The 14114-nt window shown below is 38.1% G+C and overlaps 1 protein-coding gene across 2 annotated transcripts in view; it reads left to right on the top strand.

The window, feature by feature from the left end:
• LOC311302516 (uncharacterized protein) overlaps positions 1-14114 on the top strand; it is a 197792-nt gene that overhangs the window by 34579 nt on the left and 149099 nt on the right. The window contains exons 12-13 of one of the 2 annotated variants that reach the window (XM_084428461.1): positions 405-578; positions 2259-2971. The exons of the other annotated variant lie outside the window; for it this stretch is intronic. Coding sequence (XP_084284587.1) covers positions 405-578; positions 2259-2283 — 199 coding nt within the window. The 3' untranslated portion in view covers positions 2284-2971. Of the gene's footprint in view, positions 1-404; positions 579-2258; positions 2972-14114 lie in introns of those variants that run through there. 2 annotated transcript variants of the gene reach the window in all.

The following is a 14114-nucleotide window of genomic DNA, read 5'->3' as shown; positions in this document are numbered from 1 at the left end:
CAAGTCTTCAGAAAGCCTAAATATATTCATCACTGGACTAGTTTTATTGTCACTTGGTGATTTTGCGTTTCTGCCCTGCGTCGTTTCTGAATAACCCGCGAACACACACACACACACACACACAGACACACACACACACACACACACACACACACACACACACAAACAAACACACACACACACACACACGTTGGGTTTACATGTTTTATGGGGACTTTCCATAGAAATATTGATTTTTATACTCTACAAACTCTATAATCAATCCCCTAATCCTAACTGATGAATTTTCACAATGTGAACTAATGAGTATTTGTATATATTTCATATTGACAGGATTATGTTATTTTTTAAGTGTCATGTTTATCTCTGGATATAGGCTTAATGTGTGTCATTGTTCTCTACAGGTTGCAGAGGTGTGGTGTGACAGATGAAGGTTGTGCTGCTCTGGCTTCAGCTCTGAGATCAAACCCCTCACACCTGAGAGATCTGGATCTGCTTGAGAATAAACTAGGAGACTCAGGAGTGAAGCTGTTAGAGGATCTGAGGGATGATCCACATTATAAACTGGAGACACTGTGGTAAGAATAGTTTAACGATTTTCATCATCATATTTTTATTTAAAGTTCAAATGGCTGATTTACTCACTAGAAATATAAGTACATTGTACCAGGTTCAGTAACACCGTGTGTGTGTGTGTGTGTGTGTGTGTGTGTGTGTGTGTGTGTGTGTGTGTGTGTGTGTGTGTGTGTGTGTGTGTGGATATTTTGTCTGAGATCATCAGATAATGAGTCTTAAATTCAGCTTCAGTTTCTGTAGTTTTCTGAACTTTAAACTGTGTTTAATATGAGTGTAATTCTGCTCATACTGTTGTGACTGATTGTGAAAATAATATTAATGTTATTTCCAGCTTTTCCCCTTTAACTGTCTCTATAGGCATCTTTACACAGCGAGTTAAGGCTGCTCTAAAGCGGCTCTGTGTCTGCTCAAAGTTCTGTGGAAAGACACAATGCCGCATGAAAGCAGACTTAAAATATGCCGGTCTGACCCGCCTCAGCCCCGAGTGTCAAAGATGACTCTGATATTGTTTTGTTCAGTGTAAATGAACGCGATCTTGTGTCGCTCTAAACTACGCCATTGTCATGACAACCAAACGCGCGGCGCGAGAATCAAGAAGCGGAAGACTAAACATATCGGCCATAATCCATATTGTTTTAGCCAAATTAAAAAAATGTCAGCCAACAAGAGACAATAAAGTAAAAGTGTCCTGTACTCACAGCGTGAAGAAACCACCAGAATAACAGAGTCGACGTGTGTAATCAATTGGCTTTCGCCGTTTGTAATCTTCCTCTGAAGAGACTGGCAGATCAACGCGCTTCTACATTTCTCTCAGATACGCTAATGCTTATTCGCCGTCACTGTGTGATATTATATTCCAGAAATCCTCTTCTTGAGGACGATATTACACACACACACACACACACACACACACACACACACACACACTGCCTGAAACGCTGACGACAGCAGAATTGTTCTTTCTGGCTCTTTGAAAACATGAATAAGTCCTGCGGTGATCGACCCGGTGTAATAATTCATAATATATTTGTAGCATTTGTTCCATCTGGAATAGTTTTATTAAGAAATATAAAATAGCTCTCAGTACCACAGAATTATGACACACATCAGAGCGTGAGATCGCTATATCACACAGAGGAAATCTGACATTCTGTGTTTTTATTTATCTTGAGTTTTATTTCTTTAATATTTAATTACTTTTACATTCATTTTATAACACTTTGTTAAAACTGTAGTTTTATAGTAATGTTCAAAGTATTATTTCCCGCGATTTTAATAACTAATTCCTGTGTAAATGCATTTATGTTCTCGGCGTCAGAGAAGCAATAAACATTCTGTGTAAATGCACATTTTGTGATTTTTATGCCGCTTCAGATTTGGTTTGTGTGTAAAGACGCCTTATGTGTGTGATAATCTGAGATCTGGGTTGTTATGAACTGATATTAAATGTGTAGTGAGTGTAATGGTCATTTCTGCTGGTTCTGGATCAGCTGTCCGGTGTGTGAAAGTGACCTTTCATGTGCTTTTGATTTTGTAAAGTGACTTTGTGCATCAGATAGAAGCGATATGATCATGCTTGAGAATGAATTAATATAGATTATCTAGTTAGTTTTCTTATGAAAAGATGTGACAGATGTAATATCTCATACTGCATATGTGACTGTGTGTGTGTTTTATTTTAGGATTGACTATCAGATGACAGTGTGATCTTGTGCTGATCATCTGATGGTGAATAAGGATCCACTACAGAGACTCAGTCAACAGAATCAACAGAGACTGAAGATACAGTGACTTCACTGTTAGAAATGAAGACTTCATGTAGATCTCAGCGATCCTCTGACAGACCTGATGAGGCGGCAGTGAAACACCTTTTATTTCACAGCAAATTACAGTTTCTCATTCATAGATTAATCATTTTATGTGTATAAACGCACAGTAACTCAAAAAGCTCTGAGTTTTGTCACAGAGTAAATAAAGAGCCTGAATATCTCTGTGTTTGTGTTGTACCAGCAGAGGGAGACAAAGACTGATGAAATATTCATTTTTCATAATTATGAGAAGAAGAAGAAACAGTTCAAGCTCACTTTTGGAAAACAATGGAAGCTCAAGTTTATACATAATGTTTTTAATAATGGTTTCATTACATGTGTATTAATGTATTAAAGGGGTCATATGATGTGTTTTCATGTTTTCTTTTTCTTTAGTGTGTTATGTAGATGTTTTTGCATGTATAAGATCTACAAACTTACAAAGCTCAAAGTCTCCTATAAAAGATTTTGGTGCTCGAGCCCCTTTTTCAAAATGAATCAGAAGTGCCCCTCTCAAACAAATATCAATGATAATATTGTGGTCAATAAAACAAAATGCATTCGATTATAATTAACATGACAATGTGAACAAAACTAACGACAATTTATTATTTTTTCCGAAGTGTTAACAACTTAGTGTTAACTAATAATTGTTATAAACTGGTACTACCGACAAAATATGAGTGCATTCCTGGAGCTGGGCGTCGTTACACTCCATCCTCATGATCGCTTTCTGCAGGACTTTTACGGCTTTCCTCAACTCACTGAAGTGACGTCGGTGTCCGGGTTAGCGCTAGCATGAGCCGTCAGGCAAGTGTTATTTAAATAAACTCCTGATGAGAGGTATCGCGTAGAATGTACTACTATATTGTAGGCTATATCTTGTATATTGTATTTTGAATATTGTATGTTTAGTTTATTGTTTTAATGTTTTTATAACGTTTAATTTTTAATGTTATTTATGCATTTACTTTTTACGTTTTACATCGTATCCTTTTCTGTGTAATGCACTTTGAGAAGTAACATTTAAAGGTGCTCTATAAAAGTTTTTCATTATTATACTAAAAAAGCAGTGTATTAAATCAAATATTTATGTAAATATTACACATACTTTTTTCTTTATTTATTAGGGACCATGTACAATTTCAAACATAAATGTTACCATTTGATGCATTGTACTAGAGTTAGCTACAGGCTAATTTACATCTGCAGTCCCGGGGCAGGGTACATAAAAAAACAAAAAACATACAAATAACACTCCTCCACCCCCTGCCCCCTAAACACACAAACACAAAACACATTTTGTCTGCACCACATCAGTGTCAGTGGGTACAGATTTGAGTGGTCTTCAGAAAAGATTTCAGTTGTGATTTAAAACTCTTGATGAAACTGCAGCTCTTTATGTCATCTAGCTTTAAAAGAAAAAGCAGATTGTCTAAAGGTTGAGCGGCAAAGAGGTATGTTACAGTCAAAAATAGAAGCTATTCTGGTAGATTGTATAGAAATTGCAGGGCGATTGCAAACAAAAAACAATAAACATGCAGGGGCCAGGCTGTGTAGAATCTTATACACTAGAGTCCAGTTTGAAAAGAGTCTGACATTTTCAAAACTCAATAAACTGTGTTTCTCTAGGATCTTGCAATGGTGGTGACGAAATGGCTTTTTATCAAGGATTTTTATAGCTTGCTTATATAATGATTCTAGAGGTCTAATGGCAGATTCACTGGCCTGTCCCCAACAGGTGATACTGTTGATACTAAAGTCCCGTATTAACTACAAGGTATTGCTACTGACTTATAAATCCCTAAACGGCTTAGCTCCAGTCTATTTAACGGATCTTCTATCGCCCTATAATCCATCGCGCTCTTTAACCCTCTGGGCTTCTTCGCCCGAAAACGGGCGAAAACTTGAACGTTTCGAATTGTTTAATTTTTTTGCTTCATCGGATGGGGGTGAAACTTGGTGAATTTTGTTTTATTACCTATATGAACACACAAAAAAATCAAGGAGATGATTCTGATATGTTAAAGGGTCGTAAAAAAAAAAGTCACACTTAGCTTCCTCCCGCCGAAAACGGGCGACATAGGAAATGAATGGGAAATACGAAAAAATAGGAAAACTCAGAGAAACTTTTGGTGGTACAAGCTACAGATCAGCCACTGTGCTGAAAAAAAGTGTACAGCAATGAAGGGGTGACACTCTAAAACATCAAGAGTGCAAATAAGACACACACCCCCACACACACACACACCCACACACACACAAACACACACACACACAGAGAGAAATGAACTGGTAAGACTGAAACAGCAAATTTTGCCCCAAACTATATAAAAATGATATAATCATAATAACTCCAAAACTATAGCAAGTAGAGTCAAAAGGTAGGTATCGTTTGAAAGAACTCTTTTTAAATTTTTTGAAAATATAAATTACATTACATTTGGACATTGTCCTGCCAAGAAACAGCGGATAAAATACAATATATATATATATATAATTTTTATTATGATTTTGCATATCTTTCTTATTTGTCATGGAATAACTCAGGAAGGAAATAAGGTAGGAGGAAAATTCTTTTTTAGTGAAGTCCCCCTACATGTTAGCTGCATCTGGAATTAAAATGATAATTTTTGGATAAAGGAATCAAAAGTTACAGCATTTGGAAAAGAGACAGCCTTTTTGTACAGTCTTTGACACCCCTCATGGGCAATTTTTTCTCCATGAAGAATATCTTGTCATAAAATCAATAGATTATGTTAATTTTGGGCTCATTTTAATTGTAATAATATGCTGTAAAAAATGAAGTGCCATTTTCAATTATCTGAGAAATCATGAGCTGTATGATGTTTTTGACACATTGCAGTACATTATTTTATAGATTATGAAAAAAAAGAAATTCTATTTACTCAGCAATACTTAAGAGTTTTTCAAAGTGGATACATTCACTGTAAAGTTCAGACTCTAAGCTTTCAAATGACATCAACTTTGTGTTAATCAAGGCAAGATTTTTTTAAAATATGGTAAAGAATATTTTCGCAGCTAGGTGGCGCCTGCTGGCGGTACACTCGGTTTTAGAGGGATTACTCAGCACTCGTTAGGAGTTAATAAATGTAATTAGATGCATTAAAAAGCTGAGATCCTAAGCTTTAAAATGATATATAATTTGTGTTGTTCCATTCAGTGGTTGCTTAGTAATAAAAAAAAACTTTCCGAATGGGAATAAATCAAATAAATAAATAAAAAAGCTATAGGCCGCCTATAGGCGGTAATAGGACATGACACAAATTAATACATTTTGAAGCCACTAGATGGCGCTCTTCTCACTTGAAAAAAATTTTTTTTTAGGCCTGCACTCTATTTTGATGTGAAATGTTGCATTTATTGAAAAATAAAATAAAATAAATAAAATAAAAATATATATATTAATTCTAATGGAAAAAATAGCTCATAAAAATTATATAATTAATGCAAAGTATCATAAAAAATTCTAAAAATTCTAAATAATAATCAGAAAACATTATAGAACAAAAATATATTTGATTGGTTATCCTGGGAAAAAGTAAAGTAAAATTTTAAGGCTTCGCCCGTTTTCGGGCGGGAGGAAGCTAAGTGTGACTATTTTACGAAGAAGCCCAGAGGGTTAAGAACACTAAATTCGAGGCTTTTGGTCATACCTAGGATATTCAGGTCCACCAAAGGAGGGAGAGCATTTTCACATTTAGCTCCAAAACTCTGGAATAACCTTCCTGATACTGTTCGTTGCTCAGACTCGCTCTCCCAGTTTAAAACTAGATTAAAGACGCATCTCTTCAGCCAGGCATTCGTATAATATATTTTTTTTAATCTTAGTTAATTCCGGTCTCTAGTTCATAAACACCAGAGGAGAACTGGCCCCCGACTGAGCCTGGGTTCTCCCAAGGTTTTTTTTTCTCCATTAGGTCACTTGATGGAGTTTCAGGACACCATTAGGTCACTTGATGGAGTTTTAGGACACCATTAGGTCACTTGATGGAGTTTTTCGGTTCCTTGCCACTGTTGCCTTTGGCTTGCTCAGTTGGGGATATTTTGGGGATATTTAATTTAATCTTATCAATCAATAAAGTCCACGAGAAACAAACCTTGTTGTATTATTTTAATTTAATACTGTGAAGCTGCTTTGATACAATCTGTATTGTGAAAAGCGCTATAGCCTACAAATATACTTGACTTGACTTGACTTGACCCCCAGATGGGTTACTCCAACCGCTGTCTGTCCCTTCAAAACCTTGGTCCCACATTGCGCTAGATTTTATCACCGCCCTCCTGCCCTCCCAGGGCATGACGGTCGTTTTGACCATAGTGGACCGGTTCTCGAAGGTGGCTCATTTTATTCCCTTGCCTAAATTACCCTCTGCCAAGGAGACAGCGGTGGCTGTGGTTGACCACATTTTTCGCTTACATGGCCTTCCGATAGACGTGGTCTCCGACAGGGGTCCTGGTGAGAATTTTGTAGATTACTGGGAGCGACTGTCAGTCTGTCCTCTGGTTTTCATCCCCAGAGCAATGGCCAAATTGCGATGTTTGGTGTCCAAGAATCCTTCCTCCTGGAGTCAGCAGCTCTCGATGGTTGAGTACGCACATAACTCGTTACCAGCGTCATCCACGGGCCTATCTCCGTTTGAGTGTGGCTTAGGTTACCAGCCACCAGTTTTTCCCAGTCTGGAATCCGAAGTCGCAGTCCCCTCCACCCACGCTTTCGTCCAGAGGTGTCACCGCACGTGGACCAGAGCCCTTGAGACTCTGCTCCAGGTGGGGGCGCGCACCAAGGCTAGGGCCGATCGCCACCGGTCGAAGCCTCCCGTATACGTCATTGGTCAAAAAGTGTGGCTTTCAACCAAGAATATTCCTCTCCGCTCCGTCTCTAACAAACTAGCTCCCAAATATATTGGCCCCGTTACTGTCTCCAAGATCATTAATCTGGTGGCAGTCCGCCTCAAACTTCCTCCGGCGTACAGGAGGATTCATTCCGTTTTTCATGTGTCCAAATTGAAACCTGTATTTCGTTCAGATATTAATCCGCCTGCCCTGGTTCCCCCACCGCCGCGACTCGTAGATGGGGAACCAACTTATTCGGTAAATCGTATTCTGGATTCGAGACGGAGGGACGAGGATTCCAGTACTTGGTGGACTGGGAAGGTTACGGTCCGGAGGAGAGGAGTTGGGTGCCTGCAAGGGACATATTGGATCATTCTCTTATCGATGATTACAACCGTCAGGTAAGTTCCTCTTGAAGCGCCAGATGGCGCTCCTGAGGGAGGGGGTACTGTCACGGTTCATGGATCCGTATGCTCATTTCTGTGTGTGTGTCTGTGTGTAGGTCCACTCGTTGGGCTTGTTAGGGTTAATTAATCACTGCGCACCTGATAAGTTAATCAGAGTGGGCACAGGTGTAACTCATCTACACTGTCTTCATCTGGCTGGCGTTCTGTGTGTGTGTTATCGGATCGTTGTTGCTCATGTCTTGTCTTGCTCTCTGTCAGCTCTTCTAGTGACTCGAGTCTGTATTCTACTGCTTTGCTGTTCTCTCATTCTCTGGATGGTGAGGACTGGATGAAGTTATTCCTTGTCTTCGTTGAAGACTTTGCATGTCCGGATTATTCTGCACTTCTACTGAGACTGTGTGTTTGGAGTTGTCAAATAAAGACTGCAATTGGAACTTGAGTTTCTGTTTCGTGACAACTGGTAATATACTTATCGGTCTATAATTACTTGCTTCATAGTGGTCTCCAGATTTGAAGATAGGTGAGATAACTGCATGCTTCCAGTTATCAGGAAAGCAGCTGTGTGTAATTGAAAGATTAATTAAATGTGTAATTGGGGGGGTTAAAGTCTCTAAATGTTTCTTAACTGACATACTATCCATGTTAAAAGCATCTCTACTTTTAGAATTCTTTAAAGAACAGATGATCTTTTTAACTTGTTCTTCATTAGTTGTCACCAAATTGAAACCCTGACCTTTATTAGTATGTGGCCTATAGCAAGTTCTTTTTTTAAATGATTTCCATTAAAATGATTTCCTGTACTTTTTTTTTTTTTTCGTTCGTCAGGTTGTTGGCAGTGACTGTACAGTTCACTCTGAAATCCATTAACCTGGAGACAGTTAGGTATCACGAGCTTCCAGACTGTTACATCTTCAACATTATGGTATGTCACATGACCTTTCAGTTATTATTACATTATTGCTCATCTCCGACATTCATCTCTGTTTCCTCTTACATTCATAAACTCATGAGTGGGATCAAATGGGAGGATTCTCAGCTGGGAAAGTTTGCAGGTTTTTCCTTTATTGAACACGTGACCATCGCCCTGTTTCCAGAAAAACAATTCTACATAGTTTCTTGATCATCAAATTTCTTGATTTTCTTCAGGGTGTTGTCCCCTGGCATAGTGGAGAATGCTTGTCACGATGAAAAACAAGCAATCAACGCAGTTTCTGGTGAGTGGTACAGAGGAACTCACATTTCTGGGGCAGACTGTTGTAACTCCTCACAGCTCCATACCCCCTCTCAATGTTATGATGATGTTGGCTTCACACAGTCATCGCTCAACTCTAACCTTTCTCACATAAAACACCTCCCTTCTCTATTGGGCAGGTGCCCAGTGGCGGCGTAGCCCTGGCTTAGGTTGTCCCCCTCTGGCCATCGGAGAATCTTACCCATCTCTGGGTCAACACCTCATGCACACTGGTAACCGCTCTTTCCCATCACAAAATCAGTTTTCTTCAACAGAATCAGTTGTTCTCTGGAGCTTAGGGAAGGCACATTCAAGAGTCACACAGAGCCATTCGGACCTAATAGTGTTCACAGGGAGACAGGCTAATAACAACAGTATTTAATCACTTCTTTAAAATCATTCAGTTTTACAAATTGACCTCTAAATATGTCAGATCTGAACTGCCTGTAGTATGATTTATTTTAACATACGGTTTTCAACTGAAACACTGTGCTTTACTATAAATAGCTTATTATCACTTATGACACAGGCTCAGATTACAGCTTCTAGCTGACATTGAATGAGAGAGACAGACTGTTTAGAGGCATTCAGGACTTTGCATCTTCAAAAACAGAAAACTTTTAATTCTAGCCCAACTTAAGGCATCTTTGCCTAAATTATCATTATAAATCATTCGTTAGATTTGTCTCTCCATATCATCTAAAACCTTATCAAAGTGTTTCATTCTAAACACAGTCATCCTTTTAGTGACCGGTACTTTTAAAATATTTTGCAACTCATTTAGTCTTATCTGTAATTTTACATCAACCGGTACTTTTTATAGTTCTTTCCTTTCAAAAGGAATTCCTTACACTTAAATCTTTCAATCTTCTTACAACTTTCAAAGGTTCCATCTATCAACTTTCTTTTCTCCCTCATTTACTCGCACATTCTCTTCACTTTCCTTAGCACTGCATTCACATTCTTAGTTCTTTCTCAGACGAAAACTTCAATATCGTCATCCAAACACTGTTCCACTTTCAAACCCACATCAATACACCTACCGAGTGGGCATTTACAGTCACTGCCAAATGACCCCGCTGACCACAATAAAACACTCTCTGTTATCCTGCCTATAGTCTTATCACTGTGATCTTTCTCAGCTCCACCCTACTTCACACTCCTGAAGCAGTGTGTTGTATTCAGGAAATGCAAACAGAGCCACTGATAAGCAGTTCTCTGTATTTTCCCCCACTGTCCCAGTTGCAAATTCAATTACAATAGCCGAATCATAGTCTTCATCATATTAACATTAATCTACTTTCTAACCCATATTAACACAGACTTTTCTTTAAATTTGAGTCATTTTGGCACTTTCTTTGTTTGGAGCCAGTCAAGTTATTGTTTATCTTTCCAATCAGAATCAAACTTTTACAAAAACATCATCTGCAAATCTCTTTAAACTGAGAGCTTCAGAGCAGAGCTGCTTACAGCATTTGCTCTCTTCTGTCTCACTATTTGTATCAGGACTGTTCAGTTACTCTTCATACAGAATAAAGAAATTTAGCATGTCATCAATTTCATTAACACTGGTTTGAAAGCTTATTCTTCTATCAAATGGTTAGTTTGCAGATTCAACTTAAATCACAAGATTATATTACTCATATCTCAGTCCCTAAATTACACAGACAGCTATCATAGCCGCTTGCACCTTCAACTCTTGTTATAAAAAATATAGCAATCTATTCTTCAATACTCTTGTTTTCATAACATTAATGCAATAAATCACATTTAAATCATTATTATTGGCAGAACATTAATTTTCATAATCGACACGGAAAATCAAAATATTCTAAGCGGGTTTCACAAAGTTTCTGATTAACTTTAGTCACACGTGTCTGGGGAAATTATCTCCAACCCATAATTTCCTTTATAAAACAATATATTTTCCTTAAATGGCTTAATATCAACAAAATATCCAATCTTTGGACATTTCTAATTTGGTAGTATCATCAACAACACTGATTACAAAACAAGTATACATTTAACATCCAGAAGCCGGTTTGAACAAGCAAGCGCTGTTGCTGTACTCCCAGCATTGCTGGACACTTTAGGTTCAAAAGACAATGGTTGTCAAACTAAAAATAAACATCATTTCAATCATTATTTTACCACTAAAATATAGAATTTTTTCCCCGTTTTGCTTAATGAAACATTCCTTATCTTTATATCATGTTAATCCCTGTTAATCATACTCAATGCCTTATTTTTATCTGAAACTCACTTTTCATACCATTTCAACTTAATTTGACTAAACAGGCGTTCATAAATAGTTTCATGAATTCTATCTTTCCCTACATTCAGTTCCTTCTGTGTCTGTTCTCTTTTATCTGCTTTTTTCAATCCAGCAATTCACTGTTTGTAAATTCTATCAGGAAAAACCCACATTTTCCTACTATCTTTCCCTAAATGCTAATTCTTTCTACATAATTTTTTATCTGCTTCTTCAAGCTAGCAATCCACAGTCTGGGCATTTGTAAGAAACCCTGAACTTTTATACATTCTCAAACAATTCAGCAGACACATCTTTTGCAAAAATGTCGTCATTCACACGCAAAGATTTGCAAGCAGTTTCTTCATTGCAGATATCAGAATGTAAATCAGTGTTTGTGTGTGTGTCGTGTTTGCGTGTTAGTAATAAATGGTCACTTCCCTGTCTTCCCACGACCTGATCGCCACGGCTCCTCTTGTTTCAATCCGAATGTAGATTTGGGCACGCATTGCTCCAATGCTCGTCTTTCTTGCACACTCTGCATACAGTTTCTGACCGTGTGATCATTCGTAGCACACACGTAGCACCGCCATTTCTTTCCGTCACCTCTTCCTCTTGTCTTTTGTTGAGTTGCAGGCTTGTTTGTCAGATGAGCCATCGCATCTCTCATATCAGACACTGTCCAAGCTCTAAAGACTAACATTGGAGAGCAGTCGAGATCGAGGTCCAGTTTCAGTGCTTTCAGCTCTGCCCCGGGGTAGTGATGGTTATATGCCGGCGGCGCCGAGACAATCTCGGCTGCATTTTGGGAAACTCTCCTGTCAGCTTCTTCAAGCCAGCAATCCACAGTCTGCTCACATTCTTTACACACATGACGAAAACAACCGCAACAACTCTGCTGCTTCTTAGCCCTACTGCTTTTTTCAACTGACTGTTTAACAACATTCAATCTTACTTTGCTTAATGTCCCTTCTTTGGGAAAATCATGATATTTAATAAATTTTTCTATGTCCAGCATACATTTATGTCCGTAATTCTTTTTCATTTGACAGAAAACTGGTGTATTAAAATTATTCAGCTTAGGCTTACTGTTAGGTGACCCCATACTGGCCGACACTATCTCTCCTGGATTTTCCTTCGACACGCGTCTAATAATCTGTCAAACGTCTTCAACAGATATGATTTTGTCACCTCAAATCGGCAAGGTTTAGCAAATATGCTTCCTGTAATTACGGTTTACTCAAAATCTTTCCGTGAGTACTTTCCAGCGCTCGACTGATTCTGGTTCACCTAATTAATCAGGTGTGGCTCTTCCGTCCACTTGTGGCTCTTTCGTCCACTTCTACAAGACTTCCTCAGGTTACAGAGATTTTGAGTAAACCTAATTTATCAGGTGTGGCTCTTCCGTCCACTTCTACGAGCTAGTTTTTCAACATCCCCCTTGAAAATCTTCTCTGCCCGTACCAAAGAGATAGTTTCAGCCACTATGGTTCACTCACAGTCATATCAAATTACACCACACAAATTTAAATAATTTTACTGTCTCTTACCCGAGATGCTTTTGCTGCCACCGGGTTCTTTCTGATCTCAGTTGAGTCCCTCCTGGCCCTGTAAGCAGTTTGGCTCTTCTCTCTCAATATTCGAGGTAAGATCAAAGCCGGGTGTTTTGAGATGATCAATTCGTCAAATCCGCTGTCTCAGGACCAGAAGAGACTTCCACGAGATCCCGACTTCTGACACCAATTGTTGTGGCAAAAACAATAATTAACAAACAGCATCAAGGCATTAGAAACATTCAGGGTCAAATTGTATTAAAGAGAAGAAGTTTTATTCTCTTTAAGAGGCTTGGTCACACAAATCACCGCAGCTAACCGGTGAGAGGAGCAAAAACCTGATCACACAGAAAACAGACAGTCTTTTTATACAGTCTCTTCTCCTGTAATTTTCCGCTCCCCCAGTAAACCAGATCTAGCTGGATTTAAGGAATACAGTGGTCTTCTAAACCCCCCTGGGGTTTTACTGTTCTCACTCCCGTGAGGTCAAAAGGTCTTTGTTTGTGGCTAAACAATCCCTCTGTCTTTCCTGAACACAAATTACCCACACTAGAGAGTTCAAAGGCTCATCTGACCATTTGTTTTACTGTGTGATTATTGTCCCTGCCAGGTGCATTCATTCCAGGAGAGAAAACACATAATTGAATTGAAAGAAAACCCACACAATGTTTAAGGAAATAAATAAATTAAAAGTAAACTATACATTTTTTCCACAACAATAACAAAGATTATTCCAAACAATCACGCATTGATTTGTTCCTAATATCACATGAACTGGAACAGTGTGTCCAGATGGTTTCTGTAGAGCCGTCAGTCTTAACTGACCATAAGGGTATATCACTCTTGATAAATATTCACGGTCCAGACGAATCTAAATTTAAAAGGGGTTATTGGAAACTGAATAAAAAGTTATTAGATGATCACAATTTTAAACTGATGGCATCAAAGTTAATTGATAAGCACTGGTCTCAGGCTAAAATAACAAATGTCTATGGAGAACATTGGGAAGTAATGAAATACTAAATTAGAAACCTAGCTATTTCAATGGGGAATCGATTGCTTCAGTTAAAAGACAAAAAGAATACATTGTTATCAAAGGAATAATGCGCCTATCGAGAACTAATGGATTTGGGGGGAAAGAAATACTAAGTACTTTTTTAATTTGGAAAAAAGAAATGGCGAATTGACCTCTATAAACAAATAGTTAATTAATAATACAGTCACAGAGGATGAGAAAAATATATCACAGTTTGTTACTTAGTTTTACAAAGGTCTGTACGCTCCCAACTTTGTGTCTTCAGATCTGAATAACTTTGTAGATAATGTCTTAGATAAAGCCAAAGTTATTGAGGATGATGTTAAATAGTTTTGTGATGGTGATTTAAGGTTGGAGGAAGTTAAAGAGTGTATTGGCAACCTTAAAGATAATCG

Source organism: Rutilus rutilus (assembly GCF_951802725.1).
Source record: "Rutilus rutilus genome assembly, chromosome: 13".
In the NCBI taxonomy this organism is placed as follows: Eukaryota; Metazoa; Chordata; class Actinopteri; order Cypriniformes; family Leuciscidae; genus Rutilus; species Rutilus rutilus.
The sequence above is the reverse complement of the archived record's forward strand: the minus strand, read 5'-3'. Positions and strand labels throughout refer to the sequence as shown.